Genomic DNA, 27,837 nt, shown 5'->3' with positions numbered 1-27,837 from the left:
GGAGATCGACAGCCAGATTGAACAAAACACAATGGAGCGTGTGGGGCAAAACAGATGCAATTAATTCAGCCCATCGTGCGATGCTGATTCTCCGAAACAGCTATCCATTTAGTGCCATTCTCCACAACCTATTGTTTCATTTTCAGATACTTATCCAATTCCCTTTTAAAAGCTGATATGGATTCTGCCTCACCCACAAATGCTGCGTGTCCTCGCAACCCTCTATTCTAGGGAAAACAGCCTCAGTTTCTCCAATCTTTCCTCATAACTAAAACCTCTCATTCCTTACTTGATCCTAGTGAATATCCTCTGCGCCTTTTCTGTGGCCTTGACATCCTTCCTATATTGAGGATTCTGAAACTGGATACGTTAGTCCAAACATAGCTTAACTAATGATTTACGTAATCTATATATAATATATGTTACATATATTCTTGTGATTAAACTAGCAATAATAATCAATGAATAAATGTAGAATAAATGAGACAAATTCAACATTTCACAAATTATCCATACTTTATTGTTATAAAGGTTTTCTCCTATTGTACAGTAATATTCTGCATGTTCTTGTGACAAAGTTAAATAAAATATGCAGTTTATGCAATAAGCTACTTACATTTCTTCCTAGCTTTTGTTATACAACAGATGTTAAAACAGATGAAGAAAGCTGCTTTGTAAGGTGCTGGGGTGTATGGGTGACAGAATTGAATCTAGAAGCTCCAGATCAAAGGACAAATTGGCATAGAAACAGCAATATACGCAAAACCTTTTCATTGAAAGACATTCGGTTAATTGGCATATTAAATCTACCAATATCATGATTAAGAGGGGTGTGCACTGAAACTGTGGCAGGTACCACTCAACAGTCTTATGACTTTTTTGTCATCACCTTTGCTTTGAAACTGAAATTGTAGCTGCAGAATTAGGATTTTAACCTTGCAATTAATTGTCCATTCACAACCTAGCTTTATTCCTAGTAGCAGATGACAATTTCAGAAGATCAATCTTTATTTTTCAAGTTAGTTTTCCCAAAAGGGCAAGTGAATTTGCGTTTAAATTGACCTGAAAGCTTTATGTTGTATTTGCTTTAAAACTGGTCTGCATTCTATTACCCAACTAGAAATGCTAGATAATCAAGTAAGCTCTCAAGAGATCTTACTGAGTAAGTTTTATAAGGGCTTTTGATGCTGTACAAATACAAGGGCTGTATAAATTTCTGACTGAATACATTGCAAAGCTTTACAAAGAAGGTTTCAGTGGATTTTAAGTTAACAGAGTGAAACTATTTCCTCCAAACTGATGATGTTGAGCCAAATAAACTGTTTATGATATGGCCAAAATCTAAATTTGAAAACATGAATTGAAAAGTCTATTTCATTTTGCAGGCAGAATGTGCATATCGTTTTAACTTTGCAGAGTACAAACATAATGATATTATTTGAGCGACAAGTAGATTAAACCCACACCACCAGCTCGCTGCTATGTAAAAAAAAATTAAGTAAATTAATCTGGATCATAACAATCAAACATTCAGTTGAATTTTATTATGCAAATAAAGCTTCTGAAATTCATTCGCTGGTATGACAAACCATAGTGATGAAGCCATTTCATACATCCCATCGTAACATTCTCATGACTCAGTTGCAGGCAGAACATCCCAATTTAGTACAATTCCTACACTACAGACCAGGAGAATCTGAATGTAACAAAGGGCTGGGCTGCGACCAAAACTTCTCATTGTTCAGCAACTAAGACAAGACTACAGCTTTCCATTGTTGAGTCTTCTAAATTACTTAGTAGAATGTGCTAGGATTTAAAACTGCAGCAAATGTGGAAAATAATTATTCTACCAAGGTCACAAACGCTCCATGGTATTAGTTAGCTAAAGACAACTGCAAGTTGATTTTTATCATGTTGAATTACAGGTTATTCTAATTGGTTGGACTTTTTTTTAAATATGATCTAAAGTCTAGTATTTATCCAGAGATTTCAGCGACCAGCCCATGTCTGTTCCAATCAACTTTTAGACTCCAGATTCTCCAGAGCACCAAGGAAGCAAAGTTACTTTTTCACTGAATACATTTTATATGCAAAAAAACTCAAAATAAACCAAACTTCAAGAATTTATACATTTAAAGTACATAAAAACTTCAAAAATACATGGGTTTTGGTAAAATATACATGCTTAATTTCTGCCATAGACAGAAAATTATGAAGTCTACCTTTACAAGGATTGTTTAACCTACAAACATATTTACACAAAGCACTATGTTAGAATACCACAAAACCAAATTAATTTCTTTAAAAATATTGGAGTACTCTACATGTATGTAATTGTTTAGATGAACCTACAAAAGCAGCGTCACTTGTAGAATTCAGTGCAATTCTTTCCACTGTCAAGACATTTTTTAAAAAAAATTACATCCTACAACTTGTACAAAGACTGTCAAGTTTTCTTTGACAGCAAACATGAAAAGATCTTTTCAAGATCTTATGGTATCTCTCCAAATTCTATCACTGCACTGAAGTTAGTTTAGCTGAAATATGTTTGTGATTATTGAGACATTATAAAAGAATTCTCTCCATGCTTTCAATGTCGGGGCATGAAATTTGCATCCTTTCACTCACGAACTCACCTGTTGAAGCAAATACACAGATTAGTGCAATAAGACTCCTCTAATTTTTCTCAGCTTCAAGTCTCCATAGATCTCCACAGCAGCCATTCATTCACTTTTATGACTAAGTGTCCAATACATGCCACACTCTTATGGTTTTATTTTATAACCATAAAATCAGAAGCTATATGTATGGTTTCAACATCTATTACTGGAATCCTTGCAGTACTCGCAACCACCCCAATACCATTCACAAGCATATCAACACGCACATCACAAGAATTTACAGAATAGTCAGATTGACAAGTACTATGATGTCAGTTAGCAAGAGAGGGCCAACCTGCTGAATATGGATGTTACTAACAATTAATCTCTAACCTCATGTCTTTTTGGGTAATGTATTGTTGAGTTTTGGGAGATCCAGATGGTCAGAACCAACTAAACTAATTTTCTTTTCTTTTCAAAAAAAGGAAATCCCTGATATTACAAGCACACAAACACTGCATCACATTCTCGGGCAACAAGCCTGAACTCTTTGGCTGTTGGAGAAAAGTATGAAATGCTCACTATGTAGTATTTTTACACTCGACTGACTGATGAGAGACAAAGCCATGTGTCGACCTCCATTTTCATTGTTTGTTAAAGTTTGCTTCTCAAGTGCCATGGTTAGGAGGATGCTGCAGTTCCTGTCCTGAGAAAATAGGGTGGAGAAAAGGATGGAGATGGAGAGCGGAGGCAGCGCCTGCTGATCCAGGGCGTGGGGCAAAGAGAGCGGGATAGAGTGCATGTGGAACTGGGTGAAGGGCCAGGGGACCTGGGTGGAGTGCAGAGGCTGGTATAATATGTATTGGATGGCTGGTCAGAAAAGTGGTAGGATGAGTTGGATAAAGAGACGGTGCGAGGTGAGACAGAGAGATTGGTGTAAGAGACTGTGGTATGTGGTGGATTTGAGCAAGGGGTTGTGCGTGCGGGTGTGCGTGTGGGTGAATACCGATAGCGGCAGCCGCAGCAGCCTGGTGCTGTAAGATAGCATGGTGGACAGTGGTAATCGATGTTGCTGTTGCAGCTGCTGTTGGTTGCTGGATATGAAACTGTTGCAGAGCTGGGGCAGGTGCCAAGGCAGCCGAGGTGGGGAAATTCTTCACCTGTTTGGCCATAAGCTGCTGCTGGATGTGCTGCTGAGCTGCCTGTTGTAATTTACTATATTTTTCCATTTCCTCAGGTGTGAAGGTTATCGGCTGTCTGTCTAACGGAGCTAATGATGAATTGACGTCCTCTTGGAAGTCCTCTTCGTTTTCTTGTACTTGAGGGATATAATTAGAGAATGGCTCTGCATGTGGGGGATAATGCATCACAACAGCTTCCTCGGGCTCTGGTAGTCTTACATCGGAAGGTTCGGTGATGATTTCAGTCGGAGCACTTAGGTCAGAAACGAAAGTATTTGCGATTTGAGGCTCTGAAGCAAATCCTTCTTCAAACTGTGGTTCACAAGAAACTGCTGGAATTTCTTCATTTTCTATTTTTTCTTGTCCGATCGGCATCTCTTCTTGCAATGTCCAATTTGGTGAATTACTAGCTTCCTCCTCTCCCAGATCTTTAGACTCTCCCAAATACTGATCTTCTCCCTTGTCTGCTCTGTCCGAGCAACTGCCTTCGTTTTTCTTTATTGTCGGCTTTTTGTTTGTAGGCAATTTCCCAATTAAAGGAAGCATTGCCTTATTGCCCAACGCTGGTGGAAGCTTAGGGCCAAAGTAACCCTGAGGAGGATCTTTCAGTTTGATCCCGACTTTATTAGACATTAACATTGCCTCATTATTGACTTCGGGTTTCTTTTCAGACTTTTTTGACTGAATCTTTTCCAACAGCTGTTTAGCCGTTAAAGAGTTTCTTTCTTCCTGTGTCGGCTGATTCTCCAAATACAATTTCCCTGTGCCGCTAACGCCGGGAAGGTTGTGAGACGTGCTGCAGGTTCTCAGATTCTCCACTTTGGTTTCTTTTTTTAAAGATTCATCTCTCTTCCCCGTCTGTCTGCTCCTACTATAACGGGGGGATTTCGAACGATATACCCGATCTCTCGAAAAGGACCGACTGGAATTCCTTCGACTGGACCTTCTGTCACTGGAACTATCATGGCTGTGTGACCCTTTACCTCTTGAACTGGATCTCCGCGAACTACGGTGTCGGGCGCTGGTACTGCGATCCCTACTGTAGCTCCGGCTCCGCTTCCAGCTCCGTTGCGTTATGCTCCGGCTACTTTTACTCCGGCTCCTGCTATGACTGCTGCTACGAGTCCTACTCCGGCTCCTAGTCCTCGTCCTGCTGATTGTGTGCGTTCTAGTTCGAGTTCTTCCCCTGCTGTTACTTCTGGATCGACTGCTTCTGTAATCGTCTGATGAAGAGTATTTACGCTTCTTCCCTTTGTGTTTGGATCTTCTGTAGTCATAATCATCGTCTGAATCATGAGAAAGTTTTGATCGATGACGCGACCGATCGCTGGAGTCACTGTAACTATCGTCAGAATAGCTTCGTCTACGACTGTATCCACTGCCGTCTGACGAGGCATCGGAATCGGATGAATATGACCTGCGGGAAGAATGCCGAGAGGAAGAATGCCTCCTTCTTGATCTTCTGGAGTAGCTTCTGTCACTCCCCGAATCGTAATCCTCACTGTAACGAGAGGAGGATTTTTGCCTGGATCGTTTCCTACAGGATTCATCATAGCTATCAGATTCTTCTTCCCTGCTGCTGCCTCCGCCATCACCTCGATTTCTGTGCCTGGAACGACTATCTTTCTGGCTGGATGATCTTTTTCTTGGATCGTTACAAGGTGGCACTGTACCAGTCTTTTGCTTCTTGCTACTGGGCTCCTCAGCAAAGTTTGAACTCTCCTCCTTTCTACTGCTGCTCTCTTCAACAGAAACAGTTGCACATTGGAAATCATCTTGCAATCGTTGCCTTTTCTTCTGTATATGGCTCCCTTCCTCCACTGGCTCTATTTTCACCACCTGTTTAGACACCTCTAGAGTGGCACCTTTGCTCTGCTTCTCATCCACACCTTTATTCTTGCGTTTATGCTTTTTCCTTTTTTTTGAAATCCCTTCTGCCGCTGCACCATCTTTCAGCTCCTCTCCCTCCACATTAGCTTTCTCCTTTGAGTGCTTGCTTGTTTTCTTGTGCTTCTTTTTCTTTTTATGCTTGTGTGATTTCAAACTCTTGTCTTTATTTACCGTGTTTGTGTCCCTTTCATTGACTTGGACTTCAAGTTTACCTAAGCTTAGGGAAGGCTCCTCTTGTGGTTTCTTAATATCATCCTCACTAATTTTAGTCTTGGAGGCAGTATCACTTGCCTTTATATTAGCCTTATTTTCCTGTGCATCTTGATCAGTAGGAATCGGATTACTCTGTGTATGCGAGTCCTCGTTCTCTTTGCTCTTTCTTTTAACCTGCTTATGGCGTGCCAATTTAAATTCAAAATACAGAGGATTGCAGCTGTAAGAGACGCATGGCTCAGTCTTCGTAACCATCAACAATTCAGAAGGCCACTGAAGAGTGGTACTTTCATCTTTGCTCAAGACTGGGAAAAAGGGATCACTGACCTGCTTGGGGCCATTAGGGACTTCTGGGTTTACTAAACTGATTTGCTGCTTTGCTTCTACACAAGCAATCGGCTTTGTTGGCACGCTCTTAGAAGCCTCCTTGCTTGCAGTCTCCGGAGACTGTGTTTCTTCATCCAGCTCCGCGTCTGCCAATGGCTTATTGTTACCACTTTGCACAACATCTCCCTCACATTCTCCTCCTCTCCTTTCCTCAGGATTCAGAACGGTTCTAGAACTAGAACTCTTTTTAAAGCTATGAAAATTTTTCGTATTACCACAAGTGGATTCTGTGCTCTCTGTAGCTTTCATAAACAGTAGAAACGGAAACTTTGGCTTCACTTTACAGTGTGCAGGAGGAATGTAATGATAATATTCAGGTTCTGACTGACAGCCCTCCTCGTCTTTCTTCATCATCTTTTTCAATTTGGATAAGGTACTGTTTATAGAGTCGTTATCGCTTTCTGATGGACTAAGTCCTTCTACCTTATTATCATCAGTTACTGGAGTTTCAACCTCAATCAACTTGAGTGATTCTTGACCAGACAACACTTTATCGTCAGTGTTTTCTATTTCAGACTCGTTTATTTCCTCCCCCATGTCACTGAATACTGAAGCTGAAGAGTCCAACTTTATTGGAACCTTTTTTGCAAAAGAAAATGACAGCTTTTGCAAGGGAGTGCTAGAATTATTCTTAAGCAGGGTAATGCTAAAAGGCTGGCTGCTCTGGGCTGTTCCTGCAGGGCTTCCACAGACAAAGTGCCCAGTGTTGTCGACTGCCTCTCTGCTACTACCTCCTGACACTTTATCAAGTACAATTTTGTTAACAGTAGGTGACACAGAACCACTAGGTTTTCCTCCAATACTGTCGCTTGGGGTGGCACACATGTCATCGTTAGCATCTTCTTCAACAGCCACAGTCGTAGCTTTAAACATAGGGCCACTTCCTGGAGCACTGCGAACAAAACAGTTACAAATCAGTGTGATACTGCAGATGGCCGGTTGATATTCTATTCAGTTTCAACAAACAGTAGTAGAGAAGAACACCATCTGACAAGAGAATTCAAGCAAACCAGAAATAAAAATGAAAGAGCTGCAACGCTCAATAATCATAATAGTATTCCTTGCATTTGAAATAGGTCCTTATCATGTCTTTGAAACGTCTCAAACGCTTCACAGAATATACTGTACAGTGTACTGTACTGTATATTTTGTGGGTGAAACGTGATGGAAGATGCCGAGGGCAATGCAACACGTACCACTCTTGTTGTTTCCGTAGCTCTGCAAGTTCGTGAAGGCGTCGAAGTGCCCTTTCCTGCTTTTTCTCGTCCTTTCGGGATTTTGAAGACACATTCCGAGCAAATTCTCTTTGCTTTAGGTCTTTTAGTCTCTGTCGTAGCAAAAAGCAAAAGCAAAATGTTAATATTCTCTCCCCTGAAAACAGCATTAAGAGACATTTAAAAAAAAATACATTTGGATATAAGTTTCTCTATTTTACAAATGACAATGCTATTATCTGTCCAAGCAAAAATATTGTGGAACTAATTTCTAGAGGTTGTTTCAACACAAATGAGCAAAATAATTGAATCTCAACATGGCCAGCAAAAAATTCCATTTAGTGACCGATTTAGAAGTTAAGTTACATTTTGTGAAGGCTTCTTATAAACTTACCTTTTAATGTAAAGAGAAACATGGACGTGCTTTATTCCTGGAATAGACAGGACATACTTTGGGCCATGAAAATAGACTTTTTTTTAAAAAAGGATGTTTCGTTTCTTAAACAAAGACCATCACTGTCACGATCATGGAAATAAAAAAACACAAACAAGGGGAAACTAAACATAGAAGACGGAACTAGAAAAATAGTATGGTCCTTTAGCAACAGCAAATAGGATTACAAAGGAACAGGCAAAAAGCAGTGTCCAAGTGACAAGGGATTTTTTTAGTTTGCTTTACGAATGTTACATTATTTGCAGTGAAACCTTTAGTCAAGCAAAATATTTTGACACTCAAGTGTTATGAAAGTCATCGACACAGATTTACTAAAAGGTTCAATTGTTCTATTGGTTATTTGAAGGAAGTTGTTTGCTTTGCTTTTTGATCAATGATTTGTTTTGTTAAAATATCAAAGTTTTTCAGAGTTCTTGGAAGATGAAAGACTTGAACCCTCACAATTAGAAAACAAATCAGAAAACAGAAATTGCAGTTTTTATACATTAAGCAAATTATTGTGTTTCTTTAAAGCATCTGCTTGCTCAACCAACATTGCTGTCAACCATCCTGCCTTCAGTATATAGTTTAATTTGGATAAAATTTGAGTTTGAAACGATTTAGATTTTACCAGCATGGAAACAGTATCACTTAACAGCAGAGTGGTATTTTCATTGCAACATAACGATGGAAGGTTATCTCATTTTACGTTTGTCCGTTGACGTCCACATGGGGACGAGTAAAAAAAAAACTTGTGTTGCGAAGAGCAGTACAACAGAGAACAGCGTCATTCAAACCTGGTAAAGCAACAATTTGGCAAGAGAACTACAAACCAAACCTATGAAAGAAAGGCATCAAGACGATTCACAGTAAAGCCGTTAAAGAGTAGGAGAAAGAAAAAGAGAAAGTGGACCTTTTCTCAACCTGAAGATAGTGAAAAACTGACTCCAATCCAATTTCCAGTTATCTGGAGTTGGAAGGATCTGTTCCTTCATGTTTTAGCCAAGTGAAGTTTGTGATAAATCTTTACAAGTTTTCATTTTTAAAAATCACTCTAAAATCAGTAAGATTACGTTGACTAGTCATTGGATTGAGTTTGAACTGGTGATAGTAGAGGGCACTAACCTTTAATGAATGTATTGATTACAATTAACTTTTTGGCTGGCTTTCTCTTGGTACTCAGACATAACAGGTAAGGCTGAATTACATTTATAATAATAATCCCTGTATTTGATATAGCGCCTTATCACGCCTTCTGGATGTTTGAAAGCTCTACACAGAATATACTGTAAAGTGAATTGACTGTATATTTTTGGGTGGAACACAGCAGCCAATTGTTTACAACACTGTCCCACGAACAGCCGTGGATTGAGTGACCAAATTATGATTTTTTTAAAAAAAGGGATTAATACTCCTGGAAGAGCGATCCGCCAATCGACCAACAACCAGGTTCCTACTTACTGCTAGGTAACAGAGGCGTTTGGTGTAAGGAAAGAAAGTTGCCCAAAGTTTCACCTGGCTCAGGAATCAAAGTCAGGTCCTCTCGTTTGCGAGGCGATTGCTCTAACCACTAAGCTACAGTACTACCATTTTCCATAATCTAGAGATGTTATTAGTTCAATAGATTTAATTTCTCGAATTTGTGGCAAAAAATATGACTTGAAATAAATGTCTGGAGTGTTTACTGCTTTATTAGCAGCTTTCCAATTATTGTGAATGTGTTCTGATCTCCTAAATGGGCAGTGAATGCAAAGAGTAAGAAATAAGGTACAAACATGGGTTGGGTTTGATATGATTTTCTTAGCAGAATAGAGAAAAAGATGAGACTGGAAAAAATATTTAAAATGGAAACTAAACCAAAGAAGGGGAAAAAATGAGAATGGTGCAAGTGGGCAAAGGGCAAGTAGTAATAGGTCAAATCAAATCAAGCACAGACATCATACTACATGACAAAGGGATCATTCATAGAATAAAGAGAGATTTCCACCTGATTTGCGAGCCAGAATAAGAGGGCATGAATTGAGGATTACCTTGAGAATAAAAGGGCTAAATAGAAAAATTATTTTACAAAACGTTGCTCGAATGTGGATGCCCTACTACAAATTACCAAATGGTTGTTGAAGCTGACATCATGATCAAATTATTCAAAAAGGAATTGAACATGTTTGGGAAACAATTGTTAAATGGTACAGACAATAACTAGGGATTTCAGATTAGGGAAAATTGCTCTGGTGGAGGAGCTATTAGCAACACAGATGGACAAAAAGGCCTTGTGTGAGCATTTCTGCGATTCACCTAATATGAAGCAAAACTAAAAGTCAGAACACTGCAGAATTTATAAAAAATCTCTTCAACCATACATCACACCCATATTTTATTAGTAAATACAGAAAAGAATGCTCGGTTAGCTTTCTGCATCTAAAAGGTGCATAAGGCCGGGATTCAACAAAAATGAAATTGGAAGTCTAAAGTATGGGATTTACAAACTGGAAGTCACTTCACTGATTGCAATTTATATTTTACAAGTAAAATTGTGAATAAATTTCCCCCAAATGGAACCACAATTCTCAAAATGCCAGCAAAGGCTATTTTGCTTTCTGACTTTTGTTTTGACATTTCAAGCCTTTTCTCATTCAGAAAAAAAGCCTGATAATAAAACACCCGGATTGGTTGTTGCCTTCTCAGTAATTTACAACCTAATTTGCAAACACAAGTCAAAAACAAGACACTATACTTTGCGCTAACAGTTTTAATCAAATAAAAATAAAAATCCCACAGCATTGAACAATGCTTTTTACAAGAGAACTTTACAGGATAGCAACACATGAAACAATACTACAAAATTGCATGAAGCACTTGTGCACTAAATGATGCAGCTTTGACAAAATAGGAGACATACAAAGAATAGCTACAGGCACTAATTATAAAGACTCACTCGTATTATTTGGACTCCGAAATACAGCGTTTGCTCTCAATACATCAGCTGAAAATGTCACACCACAAAAAAAAGTAAAAAATACAACAAGAGTAGGGCTGGGGTGGGGAAAATATGCATCAAATAACAAGCACTCACAAGTCTCTCCGAGCAATGCATTATTGCAAGGAGTGGCTGGCTACATGCTTCATTTTTAGGCAGTCAAACCAGATCCTCTTTGACTAGAGATAATAATGCATTTGGACTGACACTGAATAATATCTAGAAACCTTTACGCAGAAAAATAGATTCTTATCACAACAAACTTGATTGCATTTACCTGCACTATGCAAGCAAAGTGGGGAAGCATTGAATTCGACACAATGCTGGTCAACATTCCGGGTCTAAATTCCTACGTGTGGATAGAGGCATGGAAAAAGCACATCACACCACCTCAACCTCAAAAACTGCAATTTCTCAATTTATTTCAAGCAACGCGCTTAGAGACTACAAATTCAAGCTGAAGCAAGTTGTACATGTTTATAGTGTATAAGTTTTATAAGTTGTATAAGTATAAGTGATATGAGGGTCATTAAAACTGGGTCATTACATTTAATTGAATTAATATTTCATACATTTGATTTCTGTTTAATCATGACTAACGTAGTGGCACTAAGTGATTTTATACAGTATAACTATGCCATTTTATTAGCTTTTGTTTGAACCGTTTATAATGATTTTGATGACAGAACTGTACTGGAGACAAGCATTTTAACACTTTTAAAAAAAAAGCTTGCTTTACTATTTTTGAACTTTGCAGAATCGAGCTGTAAATGCTGAAATCTGATATTCAGAAGTTCTAATTAACATAACAAAACCAGTTCAGGTTAAAGATCTCCGTTGACACTATTCTCATACGCAAACCTGTATTCTAAGTCATTACTATTAGTCACGTCAGAAATATTAGGGCACAGTAAGTTTAAAATATACCCTATTCTTGTGGAGAACATTGTTCTGATTTAATCTCAGGTTTGTAAAAGGCTGTCAACTGGGGGGAAAAAATAATGTGAACTGTGTTTGACAACAGAAGGTGCCAAATACTAGAAAATTGGTGTTGGGATTCTGAAATTAGCACTTGAATGACTGGTAACACTCCACTATATTATCCAGACACCTGACAGAAAATAATATTTTGGTTTCAGACAATTACACTGTTAAAAAATTAAATGGACAGCACATTTAAATGGATATCCAGTTACCTCATTATGCGGAGTAATGCAGGATTCTAAGGTTTTGATGAATTGGTGTACTATGTGACTGAAAATACCACTCAGACAATGAGGAGAGCGAACGATACTGCACTGGTAATAATATTGCCAAATCAGTTGAGACATTATACTCAAGCTGTATTATGCTATGGTTGGGCAGAATATATTGTAATGCATATAGTTCTGGTTGCTGTAACACAAGAGTGCTTTCTACCTAGGCACTAGAGGCAGTGCAGAGGAAAACAGAGGAGTATTGAGCTGTGAGTTTATATTAGACAAGATGGGGACTCTTCAGTCTTGAAAGAAAACTTCACACTTGGAAAATGTTGTACTGTACTTCCCATGAAATACAAACCTCCTTTACTCATAAAATGCATATGAATCTTACTAAATCAAAGTGACAAGACACTAAAATATAATCTAACCACTCAAATACAATATTTATTTTGCCTCACCTGCTTATGAGCGTGGTCATAAGAATTGATGTGGTTGTCAAATTCAAGATGTTTTTGATACTGTTTATCACATAATTCACAGTAAAAATTTGCTCTCAGGTCTTCCAAAGCTTTTGCAATTGCTTTCTCCTTTTCAGCAAAATCCTGCAAGAGACAAACATCAATATATATCACTGTAGAATGCTTACATCCTGTGTACTAATATTTAAATGCAACTGGACAGAAGGAATATGTCTACAAAGGCAATACTGGTTACATCAATCACCTGTCCTTCGCATGAGGCATTAAACCAAGAAAGGTGGTAGAGGTCAGAATATTGGACTCATATTACATATTATATATATATTGTTATTATTTAAAAAGCAGCTTCATGCTGTAATGGGGTGACAGTAGGATACTTGTTCTGAAGGGATGAGATTGGATCGGTCAAATAATCTTTTGCATCCAAACAAATCTTATGATCATTTGCAATATCCTTTCCTCTCCAGAATCATCCTTGTGACCCTACATGGCAACCTCTCCATAGCTCTAACGTATAAGCAAGCTGCCGCTTCATCCAAGAAACAGTTTTTATGCCCTCATATCCAGTACATGTAGGTATTCTCATGGTCCTAAATCATTCATAATGTTAGCCCAGATTTCAGTGGCTTTGCCCTATAGGTGGCATGAGCTCAAAATAAGTGAACTTATTTGAATTAAATCATTTGTACATTACAATTACGCAGAATTATATAAAATTACAGAAACAAAACTTTGGGGGGAATAAACAATGGGTATTATGCATTGTGAGTTACATGCCTATCAGAAGGAGGCACAAAGTATACTGTATGAAAGCATTATTTATGGCTTCACTAATCAAATTTTTTTTCTTAATTTAGGTATCAAAATCTTGTTGTAGCTGTGCAAGCAAACAATCATGTAATTAAGTCCTATAAACTAAACAGGGTTCATACCTTATACTTTTGTCGAAGTTCTTCTGTGTCCTGCTTCTCCACCTCCATAACACGGCGTCGTTCTGTAGCATCATCTGCATAATCAAGCTTAGGAGAGAAAAATCATACATTCATGCTATATAGGGCTAAGAATTTTTTAATGTAAGCCAAAGAAAATATATTCAGTAAGACATTTTTTGGTCGTAAGATGCGTGTGGAAACCAAACTCCTGAGAGTTCCAAGTGTGTATGGACATTTCCCTTTGTCTGTTATGGAGGGAGTACTCTCTCCAAGGAGAAACTGAATACTTCATACTCAAGCAGAATACTTAATTTGAGTTATCAATAGATCGATTCTTACCTCCATTTCCATCCTGCCCATACCCATGACGTCATACTTGACAACGATTGGAATGGGATCGGTCCTTCCTAAAACAGGAAATGAGAGTTATAGAAAAGTGTCAAAGCCAGTTTCAAATTACTTGCTCAGTGGATCTGGTGGGTAAAGATCTTGCCTTGGAGTGCAGAGGCCAGAAAGCTACAGTGAACCAAACAAAAGCCGTTCTCACAGCTTAGAGTTTAATAGCACTCATTACAGATTTTTGGATGTTAGTGAAGATTAGATAATGTGCAGGTGCAGTCTCTCAGTACAGTAAATCTTAATATTTTAAATTGAAATAATTTGAATGATCTATTTGTCTCTACTCTTTTGATACTGAACTTTTCCACTAAAAACTTCATGCTAAAAACAGAAGCTGAATCGGTTGCAATGAAGGTGAAGTGCAGTGAGGCGTCCACCCGACGTGAAAGGCATTATATCAAATGAAAGCATTATATCAAATGCAAGGACTATTTATAATGAATGCTGTGATAATCTTTGGCAGGTTAATATTTTACGAAACAATTAAAAATGCTACAATAAAGCCATAGTTAGACAACAAGAGAGTTTAATTGCATGACTTTTTAATCAAGCAAAGTATTGAAAAGGTATTTAGATTCTACCGAGTGCATTTTGGGGATTGGCCAGTTCGGGAAGCAACTTCATATGCATTATATCAATCTGGAGTAGGAACAATAAGATATTAGAATACAAGTAATTTAGCCAAGCAAGCCGTAGTATTGTAAAGATTTGACATAACCCTGGCAATGATCCCTGGACACAGATTCTTGGTTTGAAAGGAATATTCATTTAATTTTAAAGTCAGAAGACTACAACTGGCATTCACAAGTTACCCTCATCGTTTCGGAACCAAAATTAAGGTTCCCCTCCAGATTGTGTAAACTTTATTACAGAACAATTTAATCAGCTTAATAGTCAAGGCTGTCCAAATCAATATGCTTGCTGGAAGAGTGAAAAGTGGGAATTGTGTTATAGTTGATCAAGGCTGGCTCCCTTCAGCTTATCTACTGATGTGCACTGATGTGTGCATCATACACAATGTTTAAAAGAACACTGATTTCCTTCAGGATGTTTACTTGCAATTAATAACCAATATTTTGCATAATAAATCGTTAAAAAAAATTACCACTAAAGGTTATTAATTCTACAATTTTAATATTCTTGTAGAATCACAATTTTCAATATATAAATTGTAGATGAACAAAAAGTGGCAAATTAAATCACGTTCCTCATGATTTAATACAGTTGATAAATTTATTCCCTGGTGAACAGGACACATGAAAATAAAATGCATTTATCCGTATATATTGTAATTCTGTGAAGAATTAGTAGGAAATGCAATTGAAAACTATATTGCAAGAGTAGAGAGGGAAACAAAGTAGACCTTTATCTGCCACTATTTAATGATTAAACAATAAAACAGGTAAGTTTATAAAAATATTGACCAATTAAGACAGTTATAGATCTAAGTCCAACCAAAAGATGCAGATTTAAGACAAATAGTATTTTACTTCTGAACGTTGGCCAGATCATATCCAAGTAAAATAAATAGAAATCTTATGATTCTTTACATATTCCACCACCAGAGGCTGCACTTCATACACATTTGGTAAGGTAGGGCATAGAAGGTGCTGGGCATGTACAATTCCTCCATGCATTCAGGGTTTAAGGTCAAAAGAGTTTGAAAGTAAAATGCTTCCAAACTTCAGTCCTTGCTGTCCAGAAATTAAAATAAATCCTTCAAATTTACACCAGTCATAGCCAATTTATAGATGGAGTAAATTAAAAAATAAACTTACAACGGGTTGAAAAACTTTCAGATTTTAGACCAAACTGATGCAGGAGTCTGTAAGCCATGAAAAGGACTTTTTGCAAAGGAAACTAAACTTTCAAAAGTACTAATAAACTGTGTTTGAATCATACAAATCTTTAAACCACTCATAACCAGCCAAACAAGCCAGCAAATGGGGGCAGCCTAGCACTTCACTACTACATCTCAAAGTATATTTAACATTTTTTTTGCTAAACTAGAACTTAACAGATTGATTACCTCAGATGCTGAACTAGTTTAGAGAAATAAACTGATTTCTGGATAGCAACATTTTTCAATTCCAATTACAAAAAAATAAATTTGCAAGATTTAATAACTTGTCGAAATAAGTGTTACTGACTTTGTGGGTACTGGCCAATTCACAAAATAGCTTATTGACTGACACTGGGTACAGTCTTAATCTGTACACAACAATGATTACAAAAACATGGTGTTATAAAAGCCATTGACTTGTATAACATATTTGGGTCCATTGTGAAGGGACTCTGACCAGATTATTGTACAGATCAATGAGATATATCTCTTATACAAATATATTAGTAACACTAAATGTTTTACATTTATAGCTTATTTGCAATAGTAAGTGCGAGTGCCCAGGAAATGGGTAAATCAACTCTTGGACAATACTACAGGTTCAAATTGAACTGATTGGAAGTTTTTTAAAAAAAAAACACAACCAGCAAAGTCTCTTCTCAGTATTTAACCCCTAATGGACAACAAACACCACTTAGGACAGATGCATTTTAAAAAAATTTACTAAGAAAAAAAGGTAATGAATTTCAAGCAGCAGAATGAAGGCTAAACAGAGAAGGAAAATAAGCCTTTCATATTGGTGCACTGATGACAAAGAGGGATAGGAATTCAGTCTGAAAGAAAATTACCACTGCTAAGTTTACCATCACCACAACATCTCCAGGATCAAAATGCTGTAAAAAAGAAATACCACTTGTTAGGTGGGAACAATGAAGAAATAAGCCTTGTTTAGCATAAGAGTTGAGCATAAGGCATTACTGAAGTCAGGGAGCAGCTTCGCTTGGCGTATAGCAGGATTATGGCTTTAAAAAAGAAAATATTGTCCTTGTTACTACACCCACACCACATTTGCTTTTCCTTTCATAGTATGGAAGTAATAATCAATTGGTATACTTATAGAATAGCTGACATCAACTTCATCAATGGCAATCTCAACGTCCTTCGACCTGGTTATGAATTTTGATGAGCTATTGTGTACTTTTAGGACTGCATTCTCAAAATGTGACTATTCAGATGCTCAGACATTTTGTTCATTTATCAGACATTGATACAACTTTCAAATATATTCAAAATGCCAAGCTATCACTCTTTTGCAAACATTCCAACTCAAGGAAGGACACAGCATTTCTATACATAGAAATATTTTCCTTTAGAAATGATGCAATACCAGACAACGTAGAATCAGCCCTGTTCTTAAACCTATAATGCATTCAGGACATTTAGTTTTTCCTCACAGTTGAAGGTTTCAAAAGGTTTAAGTGTCAGCAGCCCTGATGATGAAGCCGAGAGCTGCAGCTTACAGCATACAGACCAGCATCTTGATGGTTCAAATTGAACCATGGTCCGTGCTGAGTTTGCTGGTCTCAACCAGAGTTACCCGGGAGTGCTAAGGAAAGGGAAATTCAGCCTTACTTTCTGTTCCTGGTTGATCTTCAGCACCTTCTACTGGTGGTGACTTGTATGGCCCGCGGGTGGGGGGGCACTATAGCTCATCTGTAACTGCCCTCTACAATAAAGTGGGCTGCTGCTTCTCATTGCCGAGGATCCACATAAATACTGAGCACGTCAGTAGGAAACCAGAAGGCAACCAGCACCCATAGTACCACACTACATCAAGGGGAGGCGCAGTAAAGCTTAGGCCAGTGAGGCAAAGATTAGAAAAGAAGACATACTAAATTGATAAAAATAAAATGTAATAAAAAATAATTTTCTGACAACTAAGTAATAAAATACTGATTTTATTCCTCACTTCCGTGCAATTTTTTTGTAGCAGGATAAAATTAGGTCTATTGTGTTTAAGATGTGCATGTTATCCAGGAAACAGGATTATTCGGCAAGTGGATGAGAAATTACCACTATCCTGTGCTCTAAATGAAAAAAAATATGGGTAAATAGGAAGGAGTACTGCTATTTTATCCTTTTAAATTTTTTAACCGAAACAAGATGTGTCTCTGACTAGAACCTGGGTAAACGTACGTTAGACTTCCTAGAGATGAGGAAGCCAAGGAGTGACCTCAGCAACTTGGTTTGGATACTTTTAAGCATGGTAATGGGTTTCCACATACATCAAACATCCAACTAAAGAAGAGTGACCTAACAGTCTTTAAAATAATGAAGGAAGTGGATAGAAAACAGCTCAGAGAAGATTCCAAAACAAGGAGCACAATCTCAAAATTCTTTTAGCTAACCAGTCAATTGAGAAAATGCACAAAGGGTTGAAAATGCAAAAAGCCTTGCCCCAGAAGGCCATTAACACCGAATTAATTGAGATGTTTAAGAGAAATTTAGGTACTTGGACAGTATGGAGTAAAAGCAGGGAAATACCAAATGTATCATGAACTAATAAAATAGCAGAGCAGACTCAAATTGTTTGTACAAGTTATTTTTACAGCCTTAAACATTATAACACCGATTTCTACTATATATCAAGTTATTTTGATTAGCTATTAATGATGTATAAGATAATCTGCTCTATAGATGTAAAAGAGACATAATTCAATGTTCAAATTGGTGCAAGTGCAGTCAACTAACTAATTACGTCCTACTCCAATCACATCCAATGTTATTGGGATGGTTCAACTAATCCTTCCTTCAGTACTCCCCTTGATATTGAGCCCACATTACAGCACTGCAACTCAGTACGATTTGGATAGTGAATGACTCAAGGACTGAAATTAGTTCAATATTGTGAGCGAGAAAAGTAAGCCAATCTTAATTGAAGATATTGAGATCACAATCACACTGGTTAACTTTTTATATGGCAATTAGTCAGGTTCCATGATTCTGTACCTAAGCACATTTCCATTGTCCCTTTTTTTCCCCCTTGCATCATTCCCAGGCCAAACGGAATAACTGCCAACCTACTTGTCAATTTCTGGCAATGTAGTACTGAAATTAAATGCTAGGACACATATGAATGCCTTTGCTTCCTTCCCTCTCATATCCCTGCTTCACACTGACAGTCTAGAAATTAAGTCACTAATTAATTCATTAATTCACAATTGCAGACGTGAAGCTTAGTCTGAATGTTCAGACACTGGTTAACAGTGTCAACTAGCTTCTTGACTTACTTTGAGATAGAATAATTATTTGTGCCAAATGTGTTTGTTTCAATGCACAGAAAAATTTATGTTTGTTCTTTTCATCAGTGAGGATTTTTGAAAAGAAGACTACTAGTTTCAAGGATCGTTTCTGCTGCAGGCTCACGTTCATTGGAAACTCAACTGACAATCCCCAAATCCATATCACCTAGAATCCTACCCACACAGTAAACACATTTCTGATTTTCGTTTTTGCAAAATAATAGTTTTGAAGGAAAAGTATATGCCCAAGTTATTTCTGGCAATGCAATAGATAAACAACTTTGCAAAGATTCAAACACAAGTATTTATTATTTAACTTCATCCCACTTGTCAATACTGTATACCAACCATGATCTCAAAGATGATGGGAGAATAATCAATAACACTGCTCTCCTAGTTTGATCTCAATGCCCTTTGAAGTGGAAAAACAAGTCCGTCTCAGTATATAGGCGCAATTGAATTCAGATTTTTAAACACAAGTGTTAAGTAACTAGGAATAATCAACGTTAATCACAGACAAAAGTGAATTAAAGTGGAAAAAACACCACAAAGCAAACATAATCTAAAAAGTAAAAACGACAATGTAGAAGTGTTTAGTCAAATCTTTAGCAGAGTACAAGAAATAGCATGCATTTCAAGAAGGTTATTCATGGGATGCAATAGAAGAGATCTGCAACAGTTAATATGCAACCCCTTTATATCTTACCTGAATATAATTTTTGCTTTTACAACAGAACCTAGATTATGCTTAATGCAAACACAAATAAACTTCTTCTCAAGTTCAAGTAAAGAAATCCTTATATTGTTGTAATGCCAATAATGATTGTGATTCCTTAAAGAACAGTGCACCCACAACGACATGCACACAAGCCAATATTAAAGCACAGAATCTCATTATTTTTAGCAGTTGTTGGAACATTGTGGTTTAAAGTGGATTAAGATTTTAAAAAAAGACTTACCTGATTCTTAGCTATTAACTAAATAAACCTATTTTTTAAACACCTAGAAACACTTACCAGCATGGGTACATTTGTTGCAACTTTCTTGCATGATTACAAAGATAAAAAAAGAGAGTAAAATCATTAATCTCTGGGTTTTGTGGGCAAGGCTTTTCCATTTGGCCTGCAACTTACAGAATATATACAGTGCGGGATTTGAACTTCTCTTAAACATGGCTTAGTTTTAATGCAAAGATAATCCACAACAGATGGATTCATAAGTTTTTGAAGATGACCATTACACTGGGAGAAACCCCCTTCTCTTTTTAAGTTGTATCAGGATCCTGAACTTCCACTTGAACAAGCAAGGTTTAACATCTCATCCAAAGAGATGCACTACATTACAGTCTAGCTCTGCTCAAACTTAATGGGGTTTGAACTCGAAAGCGAGATTGCTACCAACTAAATCACTATACTTCATTAGCAAGTCTGCTGAAAGCATAGACACAAGGAAGTTGAAAAAATAGCCAGCAGGAAAACAGACCTTGTGACAAAAAGGTTCAAATTATTATATTTAGCTCCAATTTGACACCAAAGCTTATTTTCCAAATCATCTTCTTGAATTTAAAGACTAAAGAGCATTGACTCAATATATCCAATAGTCATGGATTCTCAAAAAGGCCTTCAGATTAATATGGTATTTTAAGCAATCTATAAAAACACCATGAGAGGGCTTATTTGGAGGAAATACTACTGGACACATTTCTTCCACTTACAGTTCATGTTTTGTTATGAAGATTTCCTGGATATAAAAAGAACATATACTATCTTGAGTGTTATTTATTCATTAGTGGAACAGACATCCCTTCTCACTAGTCAGGCTGTCAAAGCAGATGGATCATCTTGCCTGATAAAAGAACATTCCTATGTGCAACAAGATAGAGAGGCACTGAACTGTTCAACATCAGAATATCTGAACAAGCTGTTTACTTTTTACTACTGGGCCCTTGAAGACTTTAGACCTCTGAGGCTAGGGAGTTCTGAATCTGAAAAGGTCTGAAAACTCTGTAGTTATGTAATGGACCATTTTAAGATTTTGCATAAATGGCAGTTCTTAGAAAGTTGCAAGAGCATCCTAAACTGATATTCTATTATCTGACAAAGAGATCTGTTATGTCTGTCATTTAAGCATGAGAAGACCTGTAGTCCTGTTCCCAAAAATCTGAATCCATGACTATTGGATATATTGAGTCAACAGGTGCAACACATAATATGCATATCAATAACCATGGTAACAAATGACAAGAGGATGAAGTGAATACTGTACATAAAAGCTGCAACATTCAAAATTAAACCTTAGATACGTTAGAAAATGAGTCCAATTGCAAGGTAAAGGAAGAATTTTTTGGGTGTTTTGACACATGCAGAAACGATCATCATGCTTAAAGAGTATCCAAACTCTGCTCTTAGTCTGATGGTGGCAGCCATTTTGTTTTGCTGAATGCCTGGCTGTTCAAAATCGCTGCCTGTACTTCATCAATGGTTTCCACCGAGAAATGTTATTCTAGGTTTAGATTAGCCATCTGCACTCAACCTGAAATACTAGAGACAGTATTAAACCATTATTCAAGGATGTATGCAGGATTGTAACAGAAGCATTCTAAAGGACCTACCTATACATGGAAATTTCTGTGCATCTGGAATGGAATGCATACTCTCTCCCCGTGGGGATGCACTCTTCTTACTGAATCAAGAAGAATATTGGGCACAGATTGGCAAGAGATAGGGACCCAGCTAAGACCACATAGCTTATCTTTGAGATCACTGTTTGACAAGCTTCCTGTTACTTATTCAACTCCGGAGCAGCCTACCCGTTAAGGCTTTGACTTGCGGAGTTTTCAAAAGCTAAGTGGGAAGTATTCCTGCTCCAAGCAACTGCTCTGCCCCTCCAAGTCGCCTAAGCCAGTACACTCTGGAGTCGCCAACACCTGGGCCTTGTTAACCTGCATATCGACATTCCTCAACAAAGACAATCGACAGTTGGTCATTTGACATCATCTTTGCATTTGATAGAACACCTTTTATGTCAGGAGGAAAAGCGACACGGCAATAGTACAGTGGGACCTTTAACATTCCCCTGTATAGGCAGGTGGGACCTTGGTTCAATGACTCATCCAAAGGAACACTGTCTGGCAAACTTCCTGCTGCTTGTCTAGATGCTTTCTGGAACCATTGTTAGGGCTTTGGCTTTCAGGATTAACAGGAGCTGAATGAGTCCCAGTGATTGGTGTGTCCACTCCAGGTCCCGCTGAGAAGCCAGCATGGCTGGTCTGTGATTAGTGTTAGACTTGTGTGACTCAGGATCTGGACAACCAAGACCACGACAGAGGATTGACTCATTCCGATATTAAGTTGCCAAACACATCACCTCGGAGGCAGCTCAGATCCAAGGAGACGCTGCTTATCTCCGCCCCCCCCCACCCACCAACGCGGATAAAAGGATAGAGGTAAAAGCAGGCATCCTTTAAAGCAGTCAATCTAACAAATCTTCATAAATTTCCTTTTCCTATATGTCATCTCAGATTCAACCTGTTAAAAAGGTTTGGGCTGGAACCTGTTGCCTACACTAACTGAGGCAGCTGAGGAAATTGCTAGGCTCTTGGTTGAAACATTGATGAATCTGAACTCACATCATCTTTAAAAATATATCTGTCTTACATGGCCTGAAAATACTAAAATATTTCTCTATGTTGTGCATGGAGGAAAAAAAACAGGTGGGGCAACTGTCATGCCAGTCAGTGATTATGTAAGCACAGCTACATTTGCATACAGGGTTTATTAACATAAAATTATTAACGTCAAATAATTTCTTCAAGAAGCTGAATAACCACAAGTCATATGAACTGAAATTAAACCAATCACGGAGAAGAACAATTAAAGGGAAAGCACCACAAAACATCACTTTTTTTAAATTAAGGTATTAACCAAATACTCTTTTAAAATCTAATTCCAACTCTTTGAAAGTTCAGTGCTCGCCTGTACGACAGAGTAGGGAAAATCAGTGCTTCAAGATTTTAAGTTGCAGTTGAATTGCACCATGCTAGATATATACGGCAATCCTCTTAAGAAGTGCCATTAGCTGGACACCACAAGCAAAAGCACCAGCCAATTTCCGGTTATTATTTCACGGCTTACATCACTTCATGTGCATTGCTTGCAATGGGCAGATAGCTGTAATGTCACTTCCTGCAGGTGTAGGAAAACAGCTAATCTTGCTGCACACAGACCACATGCATACAAGCAGGAAGTAACCTCAACCTGATTACCAGAAATCATATTTTAGCATAGTAGAAATCAGTATTGTAATATGTAAGATTGGTCAATGCTGGACATGATAGTGTACCATGCATGCTTCCAGTTAGAGTGGGTTCACAGGACATCCGAGCTATAAGCAGGGTAGGCTGCACAGTATAAATTGGCTGCACTGTATATCATCATTAAGATACAAAAATTATGCTGGAAAAGAAGTTACAGTCTAATCATCAGTGTAACTACAAAAATCCAATTCATTCAACATCCTGAGAACTGAAATAAGTCTATAAGAATGTTGCAAGAACAAGTTGAAATTAAAAAGAGGCTACTACAGACAGACATTATGGTACAGAAATATAACATTTCTACATTAAACTGTAGACGGAAAATAATTATTTTGTTGTACTTTTTGTAGACATAGTCAGAAAAAAATCATCAGTCTAGAAAGTGTTTACTGTTACTTCATGACGGTTCTTAACTTACCCTGGAGAGACTTTCCCAGACCTTGGCCAAGCTTCCACCCATGCTTCTGAAGCAAACGGTGTCCAATGTTGTCCTGATAGACAGAACAGAAAATAGACCAAAAATACTCCAATAATACAAATACCCTTCCAGTTTACATTAATGTCTTGTTGTATAATGGATAAACATGCAAGTTGCTAATGGGAAGGGGTAGATAGACATCCTAAGTAAAAACAATGTCAAATACTGCTCACACAATTTGGTATTTTCTGATGGTGTGCTGTGTATCTTTAGTGCACAACACTTAACAAAAAAAGGTGGTAAAGAAAATAAATAAAGAACTGAAATCTGATACAAAACTGATACAACCAAGCTCTTTTAAAACCATATCCGTCACCTTGACAGAACCAATTTGCAAACAGACACAACTGAACTATTTTTAAAATTTGATATTGTGTGTCAGGCTTTTTCTATATAGATTGTAAGTGCAAAATCTGTCCCACCACTAGAAACCAAACACGTTCATAGCAAAATCCAGGCTAGACTTGATTGGGTTTATAACCAGCATGCAGCCATTATTAACTAAAAATGGAACAGTGAGGTTAGTAAATTTACAAAATGAGCACAAGCATAGACTGTGATGCACTTAACATGTAAACTAATAAAAAAAATGCTCAAGATTAGAATGAACAGGCCTAGCAATGAGTTTAATAGCAAGAACCATTAGTGCATGTAGAGGGGAAAGCAGCAAGCATAATGTCTCATCTTCCTTACCTCTTTAAGCGATTAACTGACTACGAATATTTTCTACCCAATACTGAATTTCAAGCGTGCATTTTTATTTACAAGGTAAATATTAAGGTTTAAGCAACCCCGATGTAAGAATTTATGTAGACAATAATTAAAAATCCATTTTATCAACTTTGGCAAAAAATTGAATTTTTACATTTAAGCAAAGTAAATATACACGCATTATTGAAGTCACTTCTGAAACCAAACTGACTAATAAATATTTGCAAGGCTAAAACAACCTCAACTGTACTGTATTACCAAAAAAATAATTCAAAGGCTGACTTTATGGAAAGCTACTTTTCATCAGTGTAATAGACTTGTCAAGTGTGAAAAATTAATAGTTAAGCATATGCTGCTTTCCTGCAAGTTCTGAACTGCAATACTAAATTTTATGTTAAAGTTCAATACCATATATTGCAAACTTTCTAGAACAAACATGATGATTCAGTAGGCAAAAGATGCAGGTTCACTGACTTGATACAGAATTTGAGAAATTTGTCTCAGTTACCAATCTAGCTTCAGGCAGAAGGAAGGATCAGAATCCCCAGACTTGTCTTCTCAGTGGACCCCCGATGAAGGAGATTGGGTTGGTGGAGGCTAATGTGGAGCCTACATGGAACCCAATATATACCAAGTCCAAGCACACGTATATGTTTTGAAGCACAAGCTAAGATATATATTGACTCTACCACGTCTTGGTGCAGCTCTCAACACCAATTGTTGGTTGTCTATCATAAACACATGTAGTGTGTGTCTTGAGGAATTAAGTTACTTTCTTTTCAGTCTGGGATCCAAGTTGATTTTCTTGTCTGTGTAGTTTTGAGTTAAGCTTGGTTAACAAGAATACAACCTTAAAAAACAGTGACTTTGTGAAAAGCTACACTAAAAATAGGTAGAATACTACACATCTGTCTTGCAGTATGCCAAAAAGAATAAATGTAATATTTCCCATGGAAGACATTCTTCAATATGAAACTTAGTTCATTTAAATAAAGGAATTATTCACTAATAGACTGGTTACCATTCCCAACCAATGCATCTCAATGTACCTCAGTGTGTGTTGGGAAACAAAATACTCACATTTAAAAATATTTATATTTTTCACCTCAGAGAATCATAACTCTTTAAATCAGAAGCTCTTGCAATCTTTTATTTAAGGAGTGTAAAACAGCACCAATTTCCAAACTCTGTAGGGGATTTGAGGACATTTTACATTCTATATTTCTGAAAATTATCAAGAGACATATCTGGGTGCGGATTTGATCAACATTTTGGTCAGAGCTTTTGGTTGATCACATGATTAGTATTACAGTTTTCAGACTATACTTGGGAGAAAGGACAAATAAAGGAGAAACTAAAAAAAAAGAGAAATTAGTTAAAGATATGGACTTGTACACCAGATTAAGAGGCGGATTGTATACATCCGGTTCTGAAATGCAAGTTAACATTAACAAAAACAAATTCTATAAACAGTTCATATTTTCTCTATGCAGTTCTATTTCAAGCTCCTAATCTAGTTTGCCCTAGGGCATGTAAAGATGTTACATTAACCGCACTTTTAGTTCACTGTGAAACAGGATTTGTAAATAAGATAAGCCTAGGACACAAAATTTAAATATTAACTTTAAATTTGAAGTGAAAGTCCACTTATCTTTCATGTTTAGATCTAATCTATAAATTATTTCATATTGGGAATTTGGCTTAGGGATACATGATTTCATTGGAAGGGCAAATCCTGATACTAATGCAATGGTCTCCTATTATGCTGTAGATTTATCTATTATTCTAGATCTATAACCTTTTACATTTTATACACATAATGGAAATTTGAAAAATATAATCTTGGATAACTATGTTCGAATTCTAACTTATTTCCCATCCTTTGATTGGCTGTATTTTTCCCATCTCTTCCCTCAAACATGGACATGGAAATTAACATTCTTAAACTGTGTCACTGAAACCGATGATGAAATATTGAACCGCTTAATAAACTTGAGGGGAAAACGGAATGAGACATTACCCTGACTGCATTATTATTAATTAATGCATTAAAAAAAAGACAGATGAAGCAATAGGCTAATCCAAAAGCAGTGCAAGTGGAGTGAAAGCATTTCCATACGAACCTGGCTTTAAAAACTGGGCTGTCAAAAGAACAGTTAAATGTAACACAAAGTAAGAAACTGTCCAAACACTAATGGTCTGCTTCTGTTCAAATCACTGATTGCAAGTAATGTCTACATTAGGTAACAGTGAAAGCACAATGTAAATCCACGATTCAATACCAGCAATAAGTCAGTGCAGTGTGCCATGACACAATGGAAAAAATCAAAGTAAATAAAAAATACTGTGTGTATAATATATATATATATATGTGTGTATACACACACACATATATACACACACACATGCATACATATATAGATAGAGAGATATTTATGAGAAATAAATCAAAATGTAATAGAAAGGCTGATAAAAGGCTGATTTGTATTACATGCAAGAGCACTTCAGAAGAGTGCCCAAACAATCCTGCAGGTCACTACAGATGACACACGATGATGGCAAAGGCAGCCAAATGGTAATGCTACACCATACAGCTACACAATATGAAATATTTATAGTGTCGGAAACATGCGGCTACTGTTAAATGTCAAATCAGCGGCCATTTTAATGCAACCCTTTGTCCATTTTGGAGTCCACAGACCTTTGTGTTTGTACAAAGCAAGAAACCATAACCTATCACAAAAAAGCTTTTACTGTTACTTCAAGCTCAGACATTAAATAGAAAGACTAAAACACTAACAAACTAAGTTAAATAGCTCATAAAATACTATTGTGTTGCATATTATTAGTAATTCTAATATTTGGTATAGCACCTTATCATGTCATTGAGAAGTTTCAAAGCTTCAACACCAAAATTATATTTATATAGCGCTTTTCAGGTTGGAAGGACGTTCAAGGCTCTGGACAGTTCAGGGTTCGCACCCAAGCTGGGGGGTTGGAGTCAAGAGGGGTGGAAGGTATGGGATGTGGGAGAGTATCCAAAAGCACAATCAGAGGAAAGTCTGGAGTCTTTATAGAATTTATTGTAAAGTGGTGTGACTGCATAGGTGGGCAAAATTTTATGAGCGAACCCAGTGGCATCCAATTTGCATACTGTAATGTCCTACAAACAGCTAAGAAGTGAATGACCAAATTTATTGGGGGGATTGTTGACTCGGGCACTGGGAGAAACTCCTTTGTCTTTTCAAATAGTGCCATGGGACCTTTAATGTCCACCTGAA

At 37.2% G+C, this 27,837-nt stretch overlaps 1 protein-coding gene across 4 annotated transcripts in view; it reads right to left on the bottom strand.

Annotated features, from left to right (window-relative positions):
* Positions 1–497: 497 nt before the first annotated feature.
* Positions 498–27,837, bottom strand: part of gpatch8 (G patch domain containing 8) — a 43,201-nt gene continuing 15,861 nt past the window's right edge. The window contains exons 1-7 of one of the 4 annotated variants that reach the window (XM_007901487.2): positions 19,401–19,449; positions 16,599–16,643; positions 13,848–13,915; positions 13,509–13,595; positions 12,556–12,699; positions 7,468–7,598; positions 498–7,163 (exon numbers count right to left, since the gene is read on the bottom strand). In XM_007901487.2, the coding sequence (XP_007899678.1) occupies positions 3,269–7,163; positions 7,468–7,598; positions 12,556–12,699; positions 13,509–13,595; positions 13,848–13,874 (4,284 nt within the window). In that variant the 5' untranslated portion in view covers positions 13,875–13,915; positions 16,599–16,643; positions 19,401–19,449 and the 3' untranslated portion in view covers positions 498–3,268. Of the gene's footprint in view, positions 7,164–7,467; positions 7,599–12,555; positions 12,700–13,508; positions 13,596–13,847; positions 13,916–14,488; positions 14,615–16,598; positions 16,644–19,400; positions 19,450–23,785; positions 23,859–27,837 lie in introns of those variants that run through there. The other 3 variants (XM_042343156.1, XM_042343157.1, XM_007901485.2) reach the window with 3 other exon arrangements.

Source organism: Callorhinchus milii, unplaced genomic scaffold, assembly GCF_018977255.1.
Source record: "Callorhinchus milii isolate IMCB2004 unplaced genomic scaffold, IMCB_Cmil_1.0 Scaffold23, whole genome shotgun sequence".
In the NCBI taxonomy this organism is placed as follows: domain Eukaryota; kingdom Metazoa; phylum Chordata; class Chondrichthyes; order Chimaeriformes; family Callorhinchidae; genus Callorhinchus; species Callorhinchus milii.
The sequence above is the reverse complement of the archived record's forward strand: the minus strand, read 5'-3'. Positions and strand labels throughout refer to the sequence as shown.